The sequence below is a fragment of the Nyctereutes procyonoides genome, unplaced genomic scaffold (assembly GCF_905146905.1).
Source record: "Nyctereutes procyonoides isolate TBG_1078 unplaced genomic scaffold, NYPRO_anot_genome, whole genome shotgun sequence".
NCBI lineage: Eukaryota > Metazoa > Chordata > Mammalia > Carnivora > Canidae > Nyctereutes > Nyctereutes procyonoides.
Genome location: NW_026575126.1, coordinates 60352080 through 60366517, shown reverse-complemented (window position 1 = coordinate 60366517; position 14438 = coordinate 60352080). Strand labels below are relative to the sequence as shown.

Genomic DNA, 14438 nt, shown 5'->3' with positions numbered 1-14438 from the left:
AATAAGGACTGGGCAGGGGGTGGGAAACAGTGGAGCAGGCCAGGATCCAGGCATCTACCGAAGCCATGGGCTGGTCTTGGCACGTGGGTACCTCTTGGCCTTTGGTCCACCTTTCAGTCACTCATCAGCTGCTGAGCTCCTGTTCCTCCTTTGCCTGGGATCTGCTGCCCCCATTGTTAGCCTGGGGCCCTCTACATACCACCTGCAGCACCCGGATCTCCTTCCCAAAGTGCTCATGCAATTCCTGGAAGCTGGAGGGGGTACCGAGGGTGGCAAGAAAGCCACAGTCCTCTGGGGGTGAGCTGGGCTCTTGGCCAGCTGCCTGGCACAGCTCCCGGTACTGGGCCTCCAGAGGGGGTAGTAGCGCCACCAGCCGCCTCCAGCTCGCCCCAGCTAGTGCCCACAGCCAGGCTCCCAGCTCTTCCTGGTTTTCTGCTGCCAATTTGTAGGTACGCCCACCTGTTCCCTCAACCCTAGGGGTCAGGATGGTAAAGGCATAGGGTTCTGTGGCCCCAAGGCGTGGCTCCCCCCGGCAGTTTTCCAAGAGAATGAGGCCCAGGGGTGTGTGGTCCGCCTGGTTCTCCAGGTAGAAGAGGAGGTTTCCCCCGAGGATGAACCAGCGGCGTTGATAGCTGGTATTTCGGGCTCCCTTCTTCAGCAAGATGCCCTCTCGGTCTGGAGCTTTTCTGTATCCACGGAAGAAATTGAGTACGGACTTCTGGTGCAGTTTCATGGTAGTCCAATCTGGGAGTAGACCTTGGGGGCAGGAGAAAGAGCTGGTCCTAGCCTAGTGGGATTTAAGAGTGTCCTCTAGAGTACAGGTCTTGCTCCCTCCCCCCACCACCCCCAGCACTGGGGCCGACAACTCCCACCTACAGTTCTCCCCTTGGGGCTAGTTTACAGACCCTGGGCAGGGGCCGCTGGCCTGGACCCCTATTTGCTTGCGCCTGTAGTTGGAGAGAGGCACTGTTGCCCTTTTCCAGGCCTACCTGAAATCAGGGCACGAGAAACTTCGGGCCTGGGTACTGGACACAGGTACCACCGTCACCTTTCCGTAGACGGCTCTTCCCACCTCTCAAACCAGGAACTCCCCAGGGGATAGGTGTCGGGTAAATGACTTCCCCCGGGTCCTAAAGAGACCTGTGTTCGGCAAGTGCCCCGGAACCACCCCGGGCCTCCAGGCTGGCCGTCAGAACCGGGTCTTGCCTCGGGGAAAAGAGCAGGGCCGCACCTCGGGGTAGGAGTGGACTGGACACTGAGTGGAAAGGAAGGGTTTCCAAGAAGATTCTGGTGAGGGGCGCAAAGCCCTTGGGCAACCCTGGGGAAAGTGATTCAACTCTGGAAAGGGAAACGGGCCATTGTCCCACTTTGCTCCTCCATCATGGTCCTGGGCGCCCCTTTAAGTAGAGTGCGCTCTGCTTTCTCCCCAGAGCCTCTGACTGCTGTCGGAGGGAATCGAAACCGCATCCGGCCATCTCTCTCGTCTGATCCGGGCCTAGGCGTTCGAACGTCCCCTGTTCTCGCCATTGTCGCCCCACACTGATCACGTCACTCTGGGTTGGGCAGGGAGGTGTTTCCCGCCTACTGTGTACTTCCGCCCGCTTCTCCACTTAGTCCCCTACCCCGAGTGAAGCCACTTCCGGCCTTCTCCAGCGCCTTCCGCAGTTCCCTTCCGGGTGATGGCGGCCGCTGCCCCGGACGTAGCCGTGGGGAAAGCAGCTCTTTTTCCTTCCCCACCGGCCTCCCGTTGATCTTTAGGTGAGCGCGCGCCGGTGGGGTCCTGGAGTCCTCGCGGTTTTGCCGCCCCTCTGATTTGTACACTTAGCCCGGGACAGTTGGGGGTCACCCCTCGGAGCCGGGAGTTCGGCGCGGGGAAGAGGGGGTCGGCCAGGACGCCAGGTCCTGGGTCCGCCCGGACCCCGCGGGCTCTGAGGGAACTGGGGGTGTTGGAGCGGGTGTCAGCCCTCAGAGCCTCGTCGCACCCAGGACTGCGGGGGCCAGGAATGGGGGGGCATGTGGGGGGGGTCTGTCTCCTTTCGTCAAGGGTGGGGGTTGCCGGTGGGAAGCCCCCCCGCGCGTCCGCCTCTCCGGCCCCGCACCAGCAACTCTTTTGGACCAAACCAAGTTCCCGGGGCCTCCTGGCGGCCGACTTCCCTTTCGGCCCCTGACTCTGCACCCTCTCTTCCCAAGCTGGATCTAGTGCGTACCAGGTGATTATTTGTTGTGCTGGCGGCCCTTCGGCGGTGAGTAGCCTCGCCCAATTCCCTTAATCTGCACCCTTTCCCTCGCTCAGCTTGGCGAAGGCCCCTCTGTGCAGGCATGCCAAAGAGGAAAGTGACCTTCCAAGGCGTAGGAGATGAGGATGATGAGGATGAAATCAGTGTCCCCAAGAAGAAGGTGAGGTGGCCAGACTCCTGTATTCTGGGGAGGAGTGAGGGCAGGGAGAAGGAACTGGAGGCTAGAAGTGAAAGAAAGCTGGTGGGGATAAAGCGGTGAAAGGTCTCGCTTTTTCCATGTTCTCTGGGAAATGGGTTTGGAGAATTTTCAGTCTGAGAAAGCTTTGAAGAAAAACCTTACTAGAGTACTTTGAGGAATAGCCGCAAACCTGCATCTCTCAACCTGCTGGCTCCTCACAGCTGGTGGATCCTGTGGCTGGGGCAGGGGGTCCTGGGAGCCGCTTCAAAGGCAAACACTCTTTGGACAGCGATGAGGAGGATGATGATGATGAGGGGTCCAGCAAATACGACATCCTGGCCTCAGAGGATGTGGAAGGTGAGCTAAACCCAAGAATTGTTGCTGCTGGAGGAACAGATGGGGTTTCACGGGATATGGGGCGGAGAAGGCTCTTGTCTGTTTTTGCTTGCTCAGCCTGGGCCACCTGTGTCTTTGGTGCAGGTCAGGAAGCAGCCACACTCCCCAGTGAGGGAGGTGTGCGGATCACACCTTTCAACCTGCAGGAAGAGATGGAGGAAGGCCACTTTGATGCTGATGGCAATTACTTTCTGAACCGGGATGCTCAGATCCGAGATAGCTGGCTGGACAACATTGACTGGGTGTGCCCAGGGGTTGACTTTGGCTGGGGACCTGGAGGCAGAAAGTGCTGGGCTTGTGCCTTGCTCACGGTTTGTAAGAGATAACCCAACCCCCCCCCCCCCCCCGTTTTCATATCACAGGTGAAGATCAAGGAGCGGCCACCTGATCAGCGCCCACCTTCAGACTCAGAGGAAGAAGACAGCCTGGGCCAGACACCAATGAGTGCCCAAGCCCTCCTGGAGGGCCTTCTGGAGCTGCTGTTACCCAGAGAGACAGTGGCTGGGGCACTGAGGCGTCTGGGGGCCCGAGGAGGAGGAGGAGGTGGCAAAGGGGGCAGCAAGGGGGCTGGGCGGCCTAGTTCCCCTCAGCGCTTGGATCGGCTCTCTGGGTTGGCTGACCAGATGGTGGCCCGGGGCAACCTCGGTGTATATCAGGAGACAAGGGAACGGTTAGCCATGCGGCTGAAGGGGTTGGGGTCCCGGACTCAGGGACCCCCTGACCCCACACCCCCACCCTCTCTGGACATGTTTGCTGAGGAAGTGGCAGAGGGGGAGCTGGAGACCCCAACCCACACACAGAGGGGAGGTAAGATCAGAAGGCAGAGGAGGGCTGTTGGGGCAGGAGGCAGGGCACTTGAGGGCCAGATGGCTTTGCCTGTTGTTTTAGAAGCAGAATTGAAAGGAGATGATGGTCTGGTGGACGTGATGTGGGAATATAAGTGGGAGAACACAGGGGATGCTGAGCTGTATGGGCCCTTCACCAGCACCCAGATGCAGGTAAGCCCCTTCCTGCTTCTACCACTACCCCCCTTCCCCTCCCCCATGAGTCTTTCCCCAGCTCTGCTTTCCTTTCCTGCAGACCTGGGTGAACGAAGGCTACTTCGCAGATGGTGTTTATTGCCGGAAGCTGGACCCTCCCGGTGGACAGTTCTACAACTCCAAACGCATTGACTTTGACCTCTACACCTGAGTCTGCTGAGGGCCCAGTTTGGTGGTCCCTTCTTTCCTTGACTCTGGAGGAGGCCCCAGCTGTCTCAGGCAGTGAGGATTTTGGGGGCCACCTTTTAGTCCATTTTCCTTTCCCAATAAAAGCCTTTAGTTGTATGTTAGGGCCTTGGCTGTGCTGATGGCCAGGAGCTAAGGTGCTTCATAGCCCCTTTGGACTTGCCTCATGAAGTTCTTCTTGGGAGTGTTTGGTCACTTGAGCCACCTCACCTTTGTTTACCATTCCCAAGGTAGAGCCAGGGCTCCCAGGTGGCCTGTGGCCTTCCCACCTGGATTCTGCTCACCATCTCAAAAATCCCTTTGCTCACCTGCTGTTCTCCAGTACCCTCAGAGCAGGGTTCCTGTTTTGTTCTTCTGCAGTCCTCAGTTTTTAGAACTTTAGAGTCTCCAGCCAGTATAAGATGGAGCTTCAGAAGTAGAAATTTTTAGGCTTCAAAGGGCTGAGACATCTGCTGGGGGTGAGTGGGAAGCCTGGTACCCACTGCCCCCCCCCTCCCCTCGGGATCTCCAGCTCCTCAGGCGAAGTGTGAACTCGAGGCCACCTGGGCCAACCATTGAACAGAGAGGGGCAGTGTCTCCCTGGAGCTCACACAGCAATCTGAGCATGCCTTGACCCCATGGGTTTCTTGCCCAGACCTTTCTTGGCACCTTTGAGGCTCTGAAGCTTCCATTCCCTGGGCTCTCATGGTGTGCCTGGTATGAGGCTAGTGCTTTGAAGGAACTCTCGATAACTAGGGGGCTGATCCACTTCCAGGAATTCAGATTCTGAAGAGTGGGGTTGGGAAGGAGACAGGTATCATTGAACCTGGACCTCCCACCTCTAACCAGTTTTGCCTTATGCCTCTTCTCTCGTGCACCAGGTTAGGGGGAGTCCTCCACATTTCTACCTCGACTGTCCATTGGTGTCTCAGCAGGGCTGTAAAATTACTCCTCACGTTCTGAATGATCTAGGTAGTGGCTTGGTGGTTGGGACTTTGAAAAGCTTCCAGGTGATTCCAATGTGTGGACGAGTGGAAAACCATCGGGTGGGACTCCTGTGATTGGGTTCCACCTCAAGCGAGGAGCCTCTTCCCAAATCCTGTGGTGGTGGCAGAGGTGAACAGGTGTGGCCAGGGCTCCGCTGGAGTCTGTTACAGGACTGCCGAGCACCAGAGCCCCAGGTAGAAGGAACCAGACTGGGAAGTAGGAAAGACGAGGACGGTGGGGATACTTGGTACTCCAGCAAGGTCTCCAACTTCTGTGATAATTAGGTCTGTGCTAGTGCCAGTCCAGACTTGGGTTTCACCGACTCCAAGATCCCTTCAGTTGTAAGAACTCTTTATGTGTCATTGAGGAAGAAAATCCTGCCAATTACATTTACGAGATGTCAATGATTAAAAGGTGCATCCTGATTTCAGAAACAAGAAAGGAAAAGCAGTACAGCTGCCACCTTTATAACCCCAATGACTGGCTTGTGGGAGGGGCTTAGTGTTTGGTGAATAGGTAGCAGTTCCTTGAGACTGCCACCAGCACCTGGGGGCTCCACCTGGCCAGAACGGACTCCCATCTTCCCCTCACAGCGTCCTCCTGGGTTCACCCTTTTTCTTTTAAAGATTTAATTTATTCATGAGAGACACACAGAGAGAGGCAGAGATAAGGCAGAGGGAGAAACAGACTCCACACAGGGAGCCCGATGTGGGACTCGATCCCGGGACTCTGGGATCATGTCCCGGGCCAAAGGCAGGCGCTAAACCGCTGAGCCACCCAGGGATTCCCCCCCTCCTTTTTTTATTTTGAGAGATTGAGAGGTGGGAAGGAGCAGAGGGAGAGAGAATTTTTTTTTTTTAAGATTTTCTTTATTGGGACCCCAGGGTGGCTTGTCTGCCTTCAGCTCAAATCATGACCCAGGAATCCTGGGATTGAATTCCACATTGGGCTCACCACAGGGAGCCTGCTTCTCCCTCTGCCTGTCTCTACCTCTCTCTGTGTCGCTCATGAATAAATAAATAAAACCTTTAAGAAAAAATATTTATTCATGAGAGGCAGAGACATAGAGGGAGAAGCAGGCTCCCTGCAGAAAGCCTGACAGGATTGTATCCCAGCACCCCAGGATCACAACCTGAGCTGAAGGCGGACTCAACCACTGAGCCAGCCAGGTGCCCAGAGGGAGAGCCTGATACAGAGCCTGATGTGGGGCTTGGTCTCGCCACCCTGAGCTCACGGCCTGAGCTGAAATGAAGAGTTGGACACGGAACTCATTGAGCCACACAGGTTCCCAATCTCCTTGATGATACACTGTAGGCAGAATAATGACCCCCCCCCCAAATATGGCATCCCCTTAACAGAATCCGTGAAGATGGGACCTTAAGAAGCAAAAGAGATTTTAAAGAAGTGATTAAATCAGTGACTGAATTGGGGGGGGGGGGTTATTCTGGATTATTGAGGTATGTGGGCCCAGTGTCATCAAAAGTGTCCTGCAATGTCAAAGGGTTAAGTCAGGAGGGTCAAAGGAGGTGAAGGTGTTAAACATGGCTGCTGGCTTTGAAGATGGAAGACAGGGCCATATCCCAAGGAATGCAGTGGTCTGTGGAAGCTGGAAAGGCAAGAGCCACTACAAAGGGCAGCCCTACTGAGGGTTTGAACCCAGTGAAAACCATTGTGGACTTCTGACTTCTAGGATCCTACCTAATAAAGTTGTGTCTTAAGCCACTAAGCTTGTGGTTATTTGTTGCAGCCCTAGCAGGAGACTAACACCCCATCTGAGTGATTGCCTCTTCCCTCCCACAAACATCCCTAAGTTTTCTCCCTGTGGCCTTTCCCTATTACAAGCTCCTATCAGCACTTAACTCCCTGGCTCTTCTTAAAAGTGTATACACACACACACACACACACACACACACACACACACACACCCATCAGCAGTCCCCCTTTCCTTCCCACCCTCCTCATCCTCCAGCACCTGGCAACCAGTAATCTTCCTCTTTCTCTGTAGAGTAGCCTATCCAGGCGATTTGATACAAATGGACTCATAAAGATGTGGTCTTTGTGTCTCCTGTGTCTATTTCTACTTAGCCAGTTTTCGAAATTCATCCATGTAATGCGTAACACAGTACATTATACTTTTTAAATTTTTTGTTATGCATTTTTATGGTTGAACAATATTCCACCATATGGATGTATGCTCTATTACCATTAACTAAACCTTGCACTTTCTTTGGCTTTTACTCATTTTTCCCTAATGTTCCTAATCTGTTCCAGAACCTCTTCTGGGATACCCGTTTGCATACAATTGTCATGTTTCCCTAACCTCTGGTCTGACGGTTTCTCAGACTTGTTTTTGCTGACTTTGACAGTTTTGAGGCGTACTGGTTAGGTATTTTATAAAATATTCCTCTAATTTGGGTTTTTTCTGTCTGGTATTTTTCTCATGCCTAGATTTGGGCTATGGGTTTTGGGGAGGAAGACCATGGAGGTGAAGTGCCTTCCCTTTTACTGAAAATGAAAACTCTTAATGGCTCCATTTCCCTCAAGATAAATTTCAACAGCTTGAAGCTGACTGAGAGGATCTTCCATGTCCTGACTCGAGCCAGCCCCTCCAGCTCCACAACTGCCTTTGCTTCCCTACTTCCTTCTCTCCCACAACCTTCTCCCAGGACAGGGCAATTTCATTTCACCAGGCCTGGCCCAGTGATGCATTTCTCTCTCCTCTATATGGGAAAGACCAGTTAATATATGTGTGTTGTACTAGACCCAAAGTCTCCTTTCCCTACAAAGCTTCCTAACCCACTCCCCATGCCCCAGGTTGGTCAGCGTTTTTTCCAGTGTGCCCAGCAGCAAAGAGGTCTGATGTCACACCCAGGGCAGTTTTTCCCTGCCTGTCTGTCTCCACCAAATTTTTTTTTTTAAGATTTTATTTATTTATTTATTTATTTATTTATTTATTTATTTATTTATTTATTTATTTATTTATGAGAGACACAGAGAGAGGGAGGCAGAGACATAGGCAGAGGGAGAAGCAGGCTCCATGCAGGGAACCTGATGTGGGACTCGATCCCGAGACTCCAGGATCACACCCTTGGCCGAAGGCAGGCACTAAACTGCTGAGCCACCCAAGGATCCCCTGTCTCCACCAATTAGGGTGAGACTGGGAATCAGTGCTGATGAATGAATAGGGAATGAGCCAAGTCTTTCCTGGTCCTGTGTGGGACAGTCCCCTCTCGAGCAAGACCAGAAATTAGGGGCTGGTGGTGCTGTTTGTTGCCTTTAAAGGGGTGAGGCATCACCTGACAGTGTACAGGTGTCTAGATCCAAGAGTCTCTCAGGGAGTGGGGCTGAGGGGTCAGTAGAGTCGTTCTTACTGGGGTGTCCCTGGGCAAATATACAGGGGGGCTCAAGTTCAAAGCTGCAGATGTCATCACTGTATCCAGGACATGAGAACCTCTGAAATGCAGCCTTTTGCCTTTGGTAGGCCATTTTCCAGAAGACTAGCAGGAGTGGGATAAGGTGAATCTGGGCTTAGGGTGTCACACTCTGCCCTGAGTGTCTGTCAGGTCTTGGGGGAGACGGAGACCATAGAGGATGGCAAAAAGAAGTTAAAATAAGTCAAAAGCCAGTTTCACTAAGCCCATGGAGTTTAGGTGGGCTTTTAATGTCTTTGATATGTCTATCACCCCTTCCAGACCCACCTGGCTGTTTTGATACCTCCTTGCAGGCAGGGTCACCAAATGCTGGCCTCCCAGGCAGTGGGGAGGCCCGGGACTGAGCAGCTTGCCTTCCATCTGCTCCCAGCCAGAACCAAGCTGAAGCCCTGGAAATGCCCATCCCTTCCTGACACTCACACCCCAGAGGAATGTCTTTCAAGGGTGGGTTTGGAAGCAAATGTTTTGCACGAGGCCCAAGGGTACATGATGTTTCTTCAGATCAGTAGCCGCTTCTGAACTGCACGTGGAAGCCAGGCTTGCCCCTTGGTCCTGTTTGGCTATCATCCCGGTTCAAGGGTATGCTTTCTGTGATTGGTTCAGCAGCCCCCAGACTGCTTTAGCTCCCTCCAAGGGGCCAGCCCAGTGCACATCTCCCTCTGGCCTAGCCTGGCCCAGCCTGCCTTGTAGGTAAGACCCCACCTACCTATGTAAACACAACATGTGACAAGCCCATGCAACCCCACCGCAGACACTCATCCTGCCTCAGATCTGCTTGGGCAGCCTCTGGTTTTCCTGCCCTGATACTATTGTTCTTGCTCTCAGTTTCCGGTCGGTCCCCACGACTACCTCTGCATGTCTCTGCCCTGCAGCTCCAGCAGCAGCTCCAATGCCCTATTTTGGACAGATTTCTCTGTCTCAACCTCTTTAGCTTGCTTAAACACAATGATGACTTTTCCCCAGGCTTAAAATACGGTAACTAAACCTATCTGTATTTGAAAGGGAAGAAAAAGGCATCTGGCATTTCTTAAGTATCTAAATAAGTTAGGAATAGTATGGTTAATCTTCATGACCGCCTACTTTAAATATATATATATATATATATATATATTTTTTTTTTTTAAGATTTTATTTATTCATGAGAGACACAGGGAGAGAGAGAGAGGGAGAGACACAGGCAGAGGGAGAAGCAGGCTCCATGCAGGGAGCCTGATGTGAGGTTCAATCCCAAAACTCCGGGATCACGGCCTGAGCCAAAGGCACACACTCAACTGCTGAGCCAACCAGGCATCTTTCTTGACTGCCTACTATTTAGTTATTAGTTTCTCCATTTTGCTGATGAGAAAAATGAAGCCCACAGAGGTGAAGTGACCTATTTAATGTCACACAGCCTGAAAGTGGTAAAGCCACCATTTGAACCCAGGTCTGTGATCCTAAAGTCCAGCCAGAATATTTGGTGAAATGTATGTTCCAATTTTTTTTAAGGATTTTATTTTTAAGCGGGACACTTGGATGGCTCAGTGGTTGAGCACCGGCCTTTGGCTCAGGGTGTGATTCCAGGGTCCTGGGATCGAGTCCGACATCGGTCTCTCACAGGGGGCCTACTTCTCCTTTTGCCTATGTTTCTGCCTCTCTTTCTGTGCCTTTCATGAGTAAATAAATAAAATCTTTTTTTTTAAAAAGGAAATATTTTATTTTTAAAATTTAATTTAATTTTTAATTTACTCATAAGAGACACACAGAGAAGCAGATGCTCAACCGCTGAGCCACCCAGGCATCCCAAAGGATTTTATTTTTAAGTCATCTCTACACCCAGTGTGGGGCTCAAAGTCACAACCCCGAGATCGAGAGTCGTATGCTCCACCTGCTGTGAGTCAGCCAGGTGCCCCTATTCCTATTTTTTGTCTATTATAAAATTAGATTATTTGTCTTATTATTATTGAGTTTGTAACAGATAGTTACTTCAGATTCAAGTCCTTTGTCAGATATATATTTTGCAAAATATTTCTTTTGGTCTGTGACTTGTCTTAACTTCTTTTTAATCAGTATTGTTAGAAGGGTGAAAGTTTAAAATCTTTATGAAGTTCAATTTTTGATTTTTTTTTATAGTTTGTCTTTTTGTGTCCTATTTAAGAAATCTTCATTATGGGACGCCTGGGTGGCTCAGTGGTTGAGTGCTTCCCTTTGGCCCACGGTGTGATCCTGGAGTCCCGGGATCGAGTACCAGGATCGAGTCCTGCATCGGACTCCCTGCATGGAGCCTGCTTCTCCCTCTGCCTGGGTCTCTGCCTCTCTCTGTGTCTCTCATGAATAAATAAATAAAGCCTTAAAAAAATAAACTCAGGGTCCCCAAAATTTTCTGTTTCTCCTCTAAGTCTTATAGTTTCAACTTTAACATTTAGGTCTATGATCCATTTGTGTTAATTTTTGTATACAGTTCACTTTTTTGGCATATGGCTAGCTAATTGTGTCAGCACCATTTGTTGGAAGATCATCCTTTCTCCTGTTGAAAAATTGCCTTACCACCTTTGCAAAACATCAAATGACCACATATACGTTCATCTGTTTCTGAATTACATATTTTATTCCATTAATTGGAATCTTTTTTTTCCCAAAGATTTAATTTATTTATTTGAGAGAGAGAAAACACAAGCAGAGGGGATGGGGAGAGAGAGAGGAGAAGCAGACACCCTGCTGAGCAGGGAGCCCGATGTGGGAGTCTATCCCAGGACCCCAGCATCATAATGACCTGAGCTGAAGGAAGACACTTAACCGACTGAGCCACTAGGCACCCCCTCCCTTTTCTATGTAGACTCCATACACAGGGCTTGAACTCATGACCCTGAGATCAAGAGTCAGACACTCAACTGACTGAGCCACCCAGGCACCCCTATTCCATTGATTTATATGTTTATCTCTATACTAATACCATACTGTCTATTTTATTATTTATTTTTAAAAATATTTTATTTATTCATGAAAGACACACAGAGAGAGTCAGAGACACAAGGAGAGACACAAGCAGAGGAAAATGCAGGCTCCCTGCAGGGAGCCCAGTGCAAGACTTGATCCCAGGACCCCAGGATCACAACCCAAACCAAAGGCAGATGCTCAACCACTGAGCCACCCAGGTGCCCTTCTTTTCCTTTATTTTTAAGAAATAATATCTAAGCCCAATGTGGGGTTCAAATTCATGACCCCGAGATCAAGAGTTGCATGTTCTACTGACTGAGCCAGCCATGTGTACTCCAGTACTATACTGTCTTGATAACTGTAGCCTTATAGTGAGCCCCATCAAGTAGTGAACATCCTCTAACTTTTTTCTTTTTAAAAATTGTTTTGGCTACTCTAAGTCCTTGGCATTTCTTTTTTTTTTTTAAGATTTTATTTATTTATTCATGAGAGACACACACACACACACACACAGAGAGAGAGAGAGAGGCAGAGACACAGGCAGAGGGAGAAACAGTCTCCATGCAGGGAGCCCGACACGGGACTCAATCCTGGGCTGCTAGGTGGAACACTAAACCGCTGCACCACCAGGGCTGCCCTCCTTGGAATTTCTATGCAAATTTTTTTTTCTATGCAAATTTTAGAATCAGCTTGCCAATTTCTCTAAAAACCTTGTTGGGGTTTGATGGGAATAATGTTAAATCTATGTAGAGTTGGTATTATTTCTTCTTAAATGTTTGGTGGACTTTACCAATGGAGCCATCTGTACCTGGAATTTTCTTTGTAGGAGATTTTCTCCCTGAATATATCTGTTTATTATCTCCAGCATATAGGAAATGTGAAAGAATCCAATTAATTTTATTAAGTTCACCAGCAAAGCAACAATGAGAAACTTGAGAGTGAATTCTTTCTGCATCCAAATATTTTGAAAGTTGGCTTGTGTAAAACAACAACTACAAAAAACATTGTATGATGAAAGTATATCTGGGAATGAAAGAAAAATCTTTCCTCTCAGTGCCTAGAGATCTGTGCTGGTTCCAAAGATAACACTTTTATTTTAGGCATGGAACTCCAATTAATTTTATGGGAATAAAATTTATGGGAATAATTTTATGGGAATTTTATGGGAATTTAACTCTGAATTCAGTTTCATTAATTATATGTGAGGCTATTTAAGTTTTCTATTTCTTCTTGAGTGAGTTTTGGTAGTTTTTTTTTTGGAGTTTGTTATTTTTAAGGAATTTGTCCATTTCATCTATGTGATTGAATTTTACTCATGCAAAGTTGTTCATGGAGTTGCTTTCTTAATTTCATTCTTGGTTTGTTGCACTTTGAATATGTCATTCTACTGACTTCTGGCCTCCATTGTTTCAGATGAGAAGTTTATGTAGATCAGTGTAAATACTTCTTTGCACACGATGAGTCTTTTTCATCACTGCTTTTATTATTTTCTTTTTCAATGGTTTGACTATGATGTGTCTGACTGTGAATCTCTTTATATTGATCCTATGTGGCATTCATTGAGCTGCTTGGATGTGGAGATTATTTTTTCATCAAATTTGGGAGGTTTTTGGCCATTATTTCTCCTTTTTTCCTTTCCTGTGACAAAGTACTTTATGAATTCTTGTTGTGACATATTCTCTGACATAATGGTTAGGATTTTGGTTTCTCAGGATGCCTGGGTGGCTCAGTGGTTGAGCATCTGCCTTTGGCTCAGGTTGTGATCTCGGAGTCCCAGAATTGAGTCCCACATCAGGTTCCTTGCAGAGAGCCTGCTTCTCCCTCTGCCTATGTCTCTGTCTCTCTCTGTGTCTCTCATGAATAAATCAATAAAATCTTAAAAAAAAAAAGATTTTGGTTTCTCAGACACAGAGTTCCGGGTTTGAATTCCAACTCTACCACTTACTAGTTGTGTGAAGCTGGACAAGTCACTTTGTTGCTTTGAGTCTTCATTTATGCTGACCACTTTATTATAAAGGATATTATAAAGAATACAGATAACCAGATGAACAGCCAGATGAAGAAGTACATAGGCGGTCTGGAAGGGTCCCAAGCTCAGGAACTTCTGTTTTCATAAAAATGGGGTGTGCTACCATGGAGTATGTGGAACTCTGTGGAATTCAGCTTGAAAGCTCTGCAATTGTTTCCTCAATTATTTTTTTCTGCTCTTTTTTCTCTTTTCCTTTCCTACTTGGACTCCTATTATGTTTATGTTGGTACATCTGATTTCTACAGATCTCTGAGTAAGGACTCTTTTTTTTTTTGCTTCCCACCCTCTGTGTTCTTCAGGTTGGATAGTTTCTATTGACCCATCTTCATGTTCATTGATTCCATCATCTGTCATCTCAAATCTGTCGTTGAACCCCTCTAGTGAAATTTTTTTTTAAGATTTTATTTATTGGGATCCCTGGGTGGCGCAGCGGTTTGGTGCCTGCCTTTGGCTCAGGGCGCGATCCTGGAGACCTGGGATCGAATCCCACGTCGGGCTCCCGGTGCATGGAGCCTGCTTCTCCCTCTGCCTGTGTCTCTGCCTCTCTCTCTCTCTCTCTCTCTCTCTCTCTCTGTGACTATCGTAAATAAATAATAAAAAAAATAAAAAATAAAGATTTTATTTATTTATTCATGAGAGACACACACAGAGAGAAGCAAAGACAGAGGTAGAGGGAGAAGCAGGCTCCATGCAGGGAGCCTGATGTGGGACTCGATCCCGGGGACTCCAGGATTACGCCTCCAGGATTACGACTCCAGGATTACGCCAAGCGCAGGCGCTAAACCCCTGAGCCATCAGGCGTCCTCCCTCTAGTGAACTTTTTTCCTTATTTATTTATTCATGAGAGAGACAGAGAGAGAGAGAGAGGGAGAGAGACAGAGAGACAGAGACATAGGCAGAGGGAGAAGCAGGCCCCATGTAAGGAGCCCAATGTGGGACGCAATCCCGGGACTCCGGGATCATGCCCTGGGCTGAAGGCAGGTGCCAAACCGCTGAGCCACCCAGGGATCCCCGTCTCTAGTGAATTTTTAAAAATATTTTATTTTAAGTAAATTCTACACC

General features: G+C 48.9%; 2 protein-coding genes across 5 annotated transcripts; one reads left to right on the top strand and one right to left on the bottom strand.

Annotated features, from left to right (window-relative positions):
* Positions 1-91: 91 nt before the first annotated feature.
* Positions 92-1526, bottom strand: LOC129519564 (sesquipedalian-1-like). Of its 2 annotated transcripts, none has more exons than XM_055340192.1 (2): positions 990-1526; positions 92-787 (listed from the first exon to the last, which is right to left on the bottom strand). In XM_055340192.1, the coding sequence occupies exon 2, from the start codon at positions 731-733 to the stop codon at positions 125-127; it is 609 nt and encodes a 202-aa protein (XP_055196167.1). In that variant the 5' UTR covers positions 734-787; positions 990-1526; the 3' UTR covers positions 92-124. The 2 variants fall into 2 exon arrangements, with proteins under 2 accessions (XP_055196167.1, XP_055196166.1); XM_055340191.1 differs by having other exon boundaries at positions 92-756.
* An 85-nt stretch (positions 1527-1611) lies between these two features.
* Positions 1612-4136, top strand: CD2BP2 (CD2 cytoplasmic tail binding protein 2). Of its 3 annotated transcripts, XM_055340189.1 has the most exons (8): positions 1668-1758; positions 2191-2210; positions 2294-2397; positions 2637-2772; positions 2896-3053; positions 3174-3618; positions 3700-3809; positions 3892-4136. In XM_055340189.1, exons 3-8 carry the CDS (start codon positions 2320-2322, stop codon positions 4000-4002), a joined length of 1038 nt encoding a protein of 345 aa, XP_055196164.1. In that variant the 5' UTR covers positions 1668-1758; positions 2191-2210; positions 2294-2319; the 3' UTR covers positions 4003-4136. The 3 variants fall into 3 exon arrangements, with proteins under 3 accessions (XP_055196165.1, XP_055196162.1, XP_055196164.1); XM_055340190.1 differs by lacking the exon at positions 2191-2210 and having other exon boundaries at positions 1612-1758; positions 3706-3809; XM_055340187.1 differs by lacking the exon at positions 2191-2210 and having other exon boundaries at positions 1614-1758.
* Positions 4137-14438: the final 10302 nt, after the last annotated feature.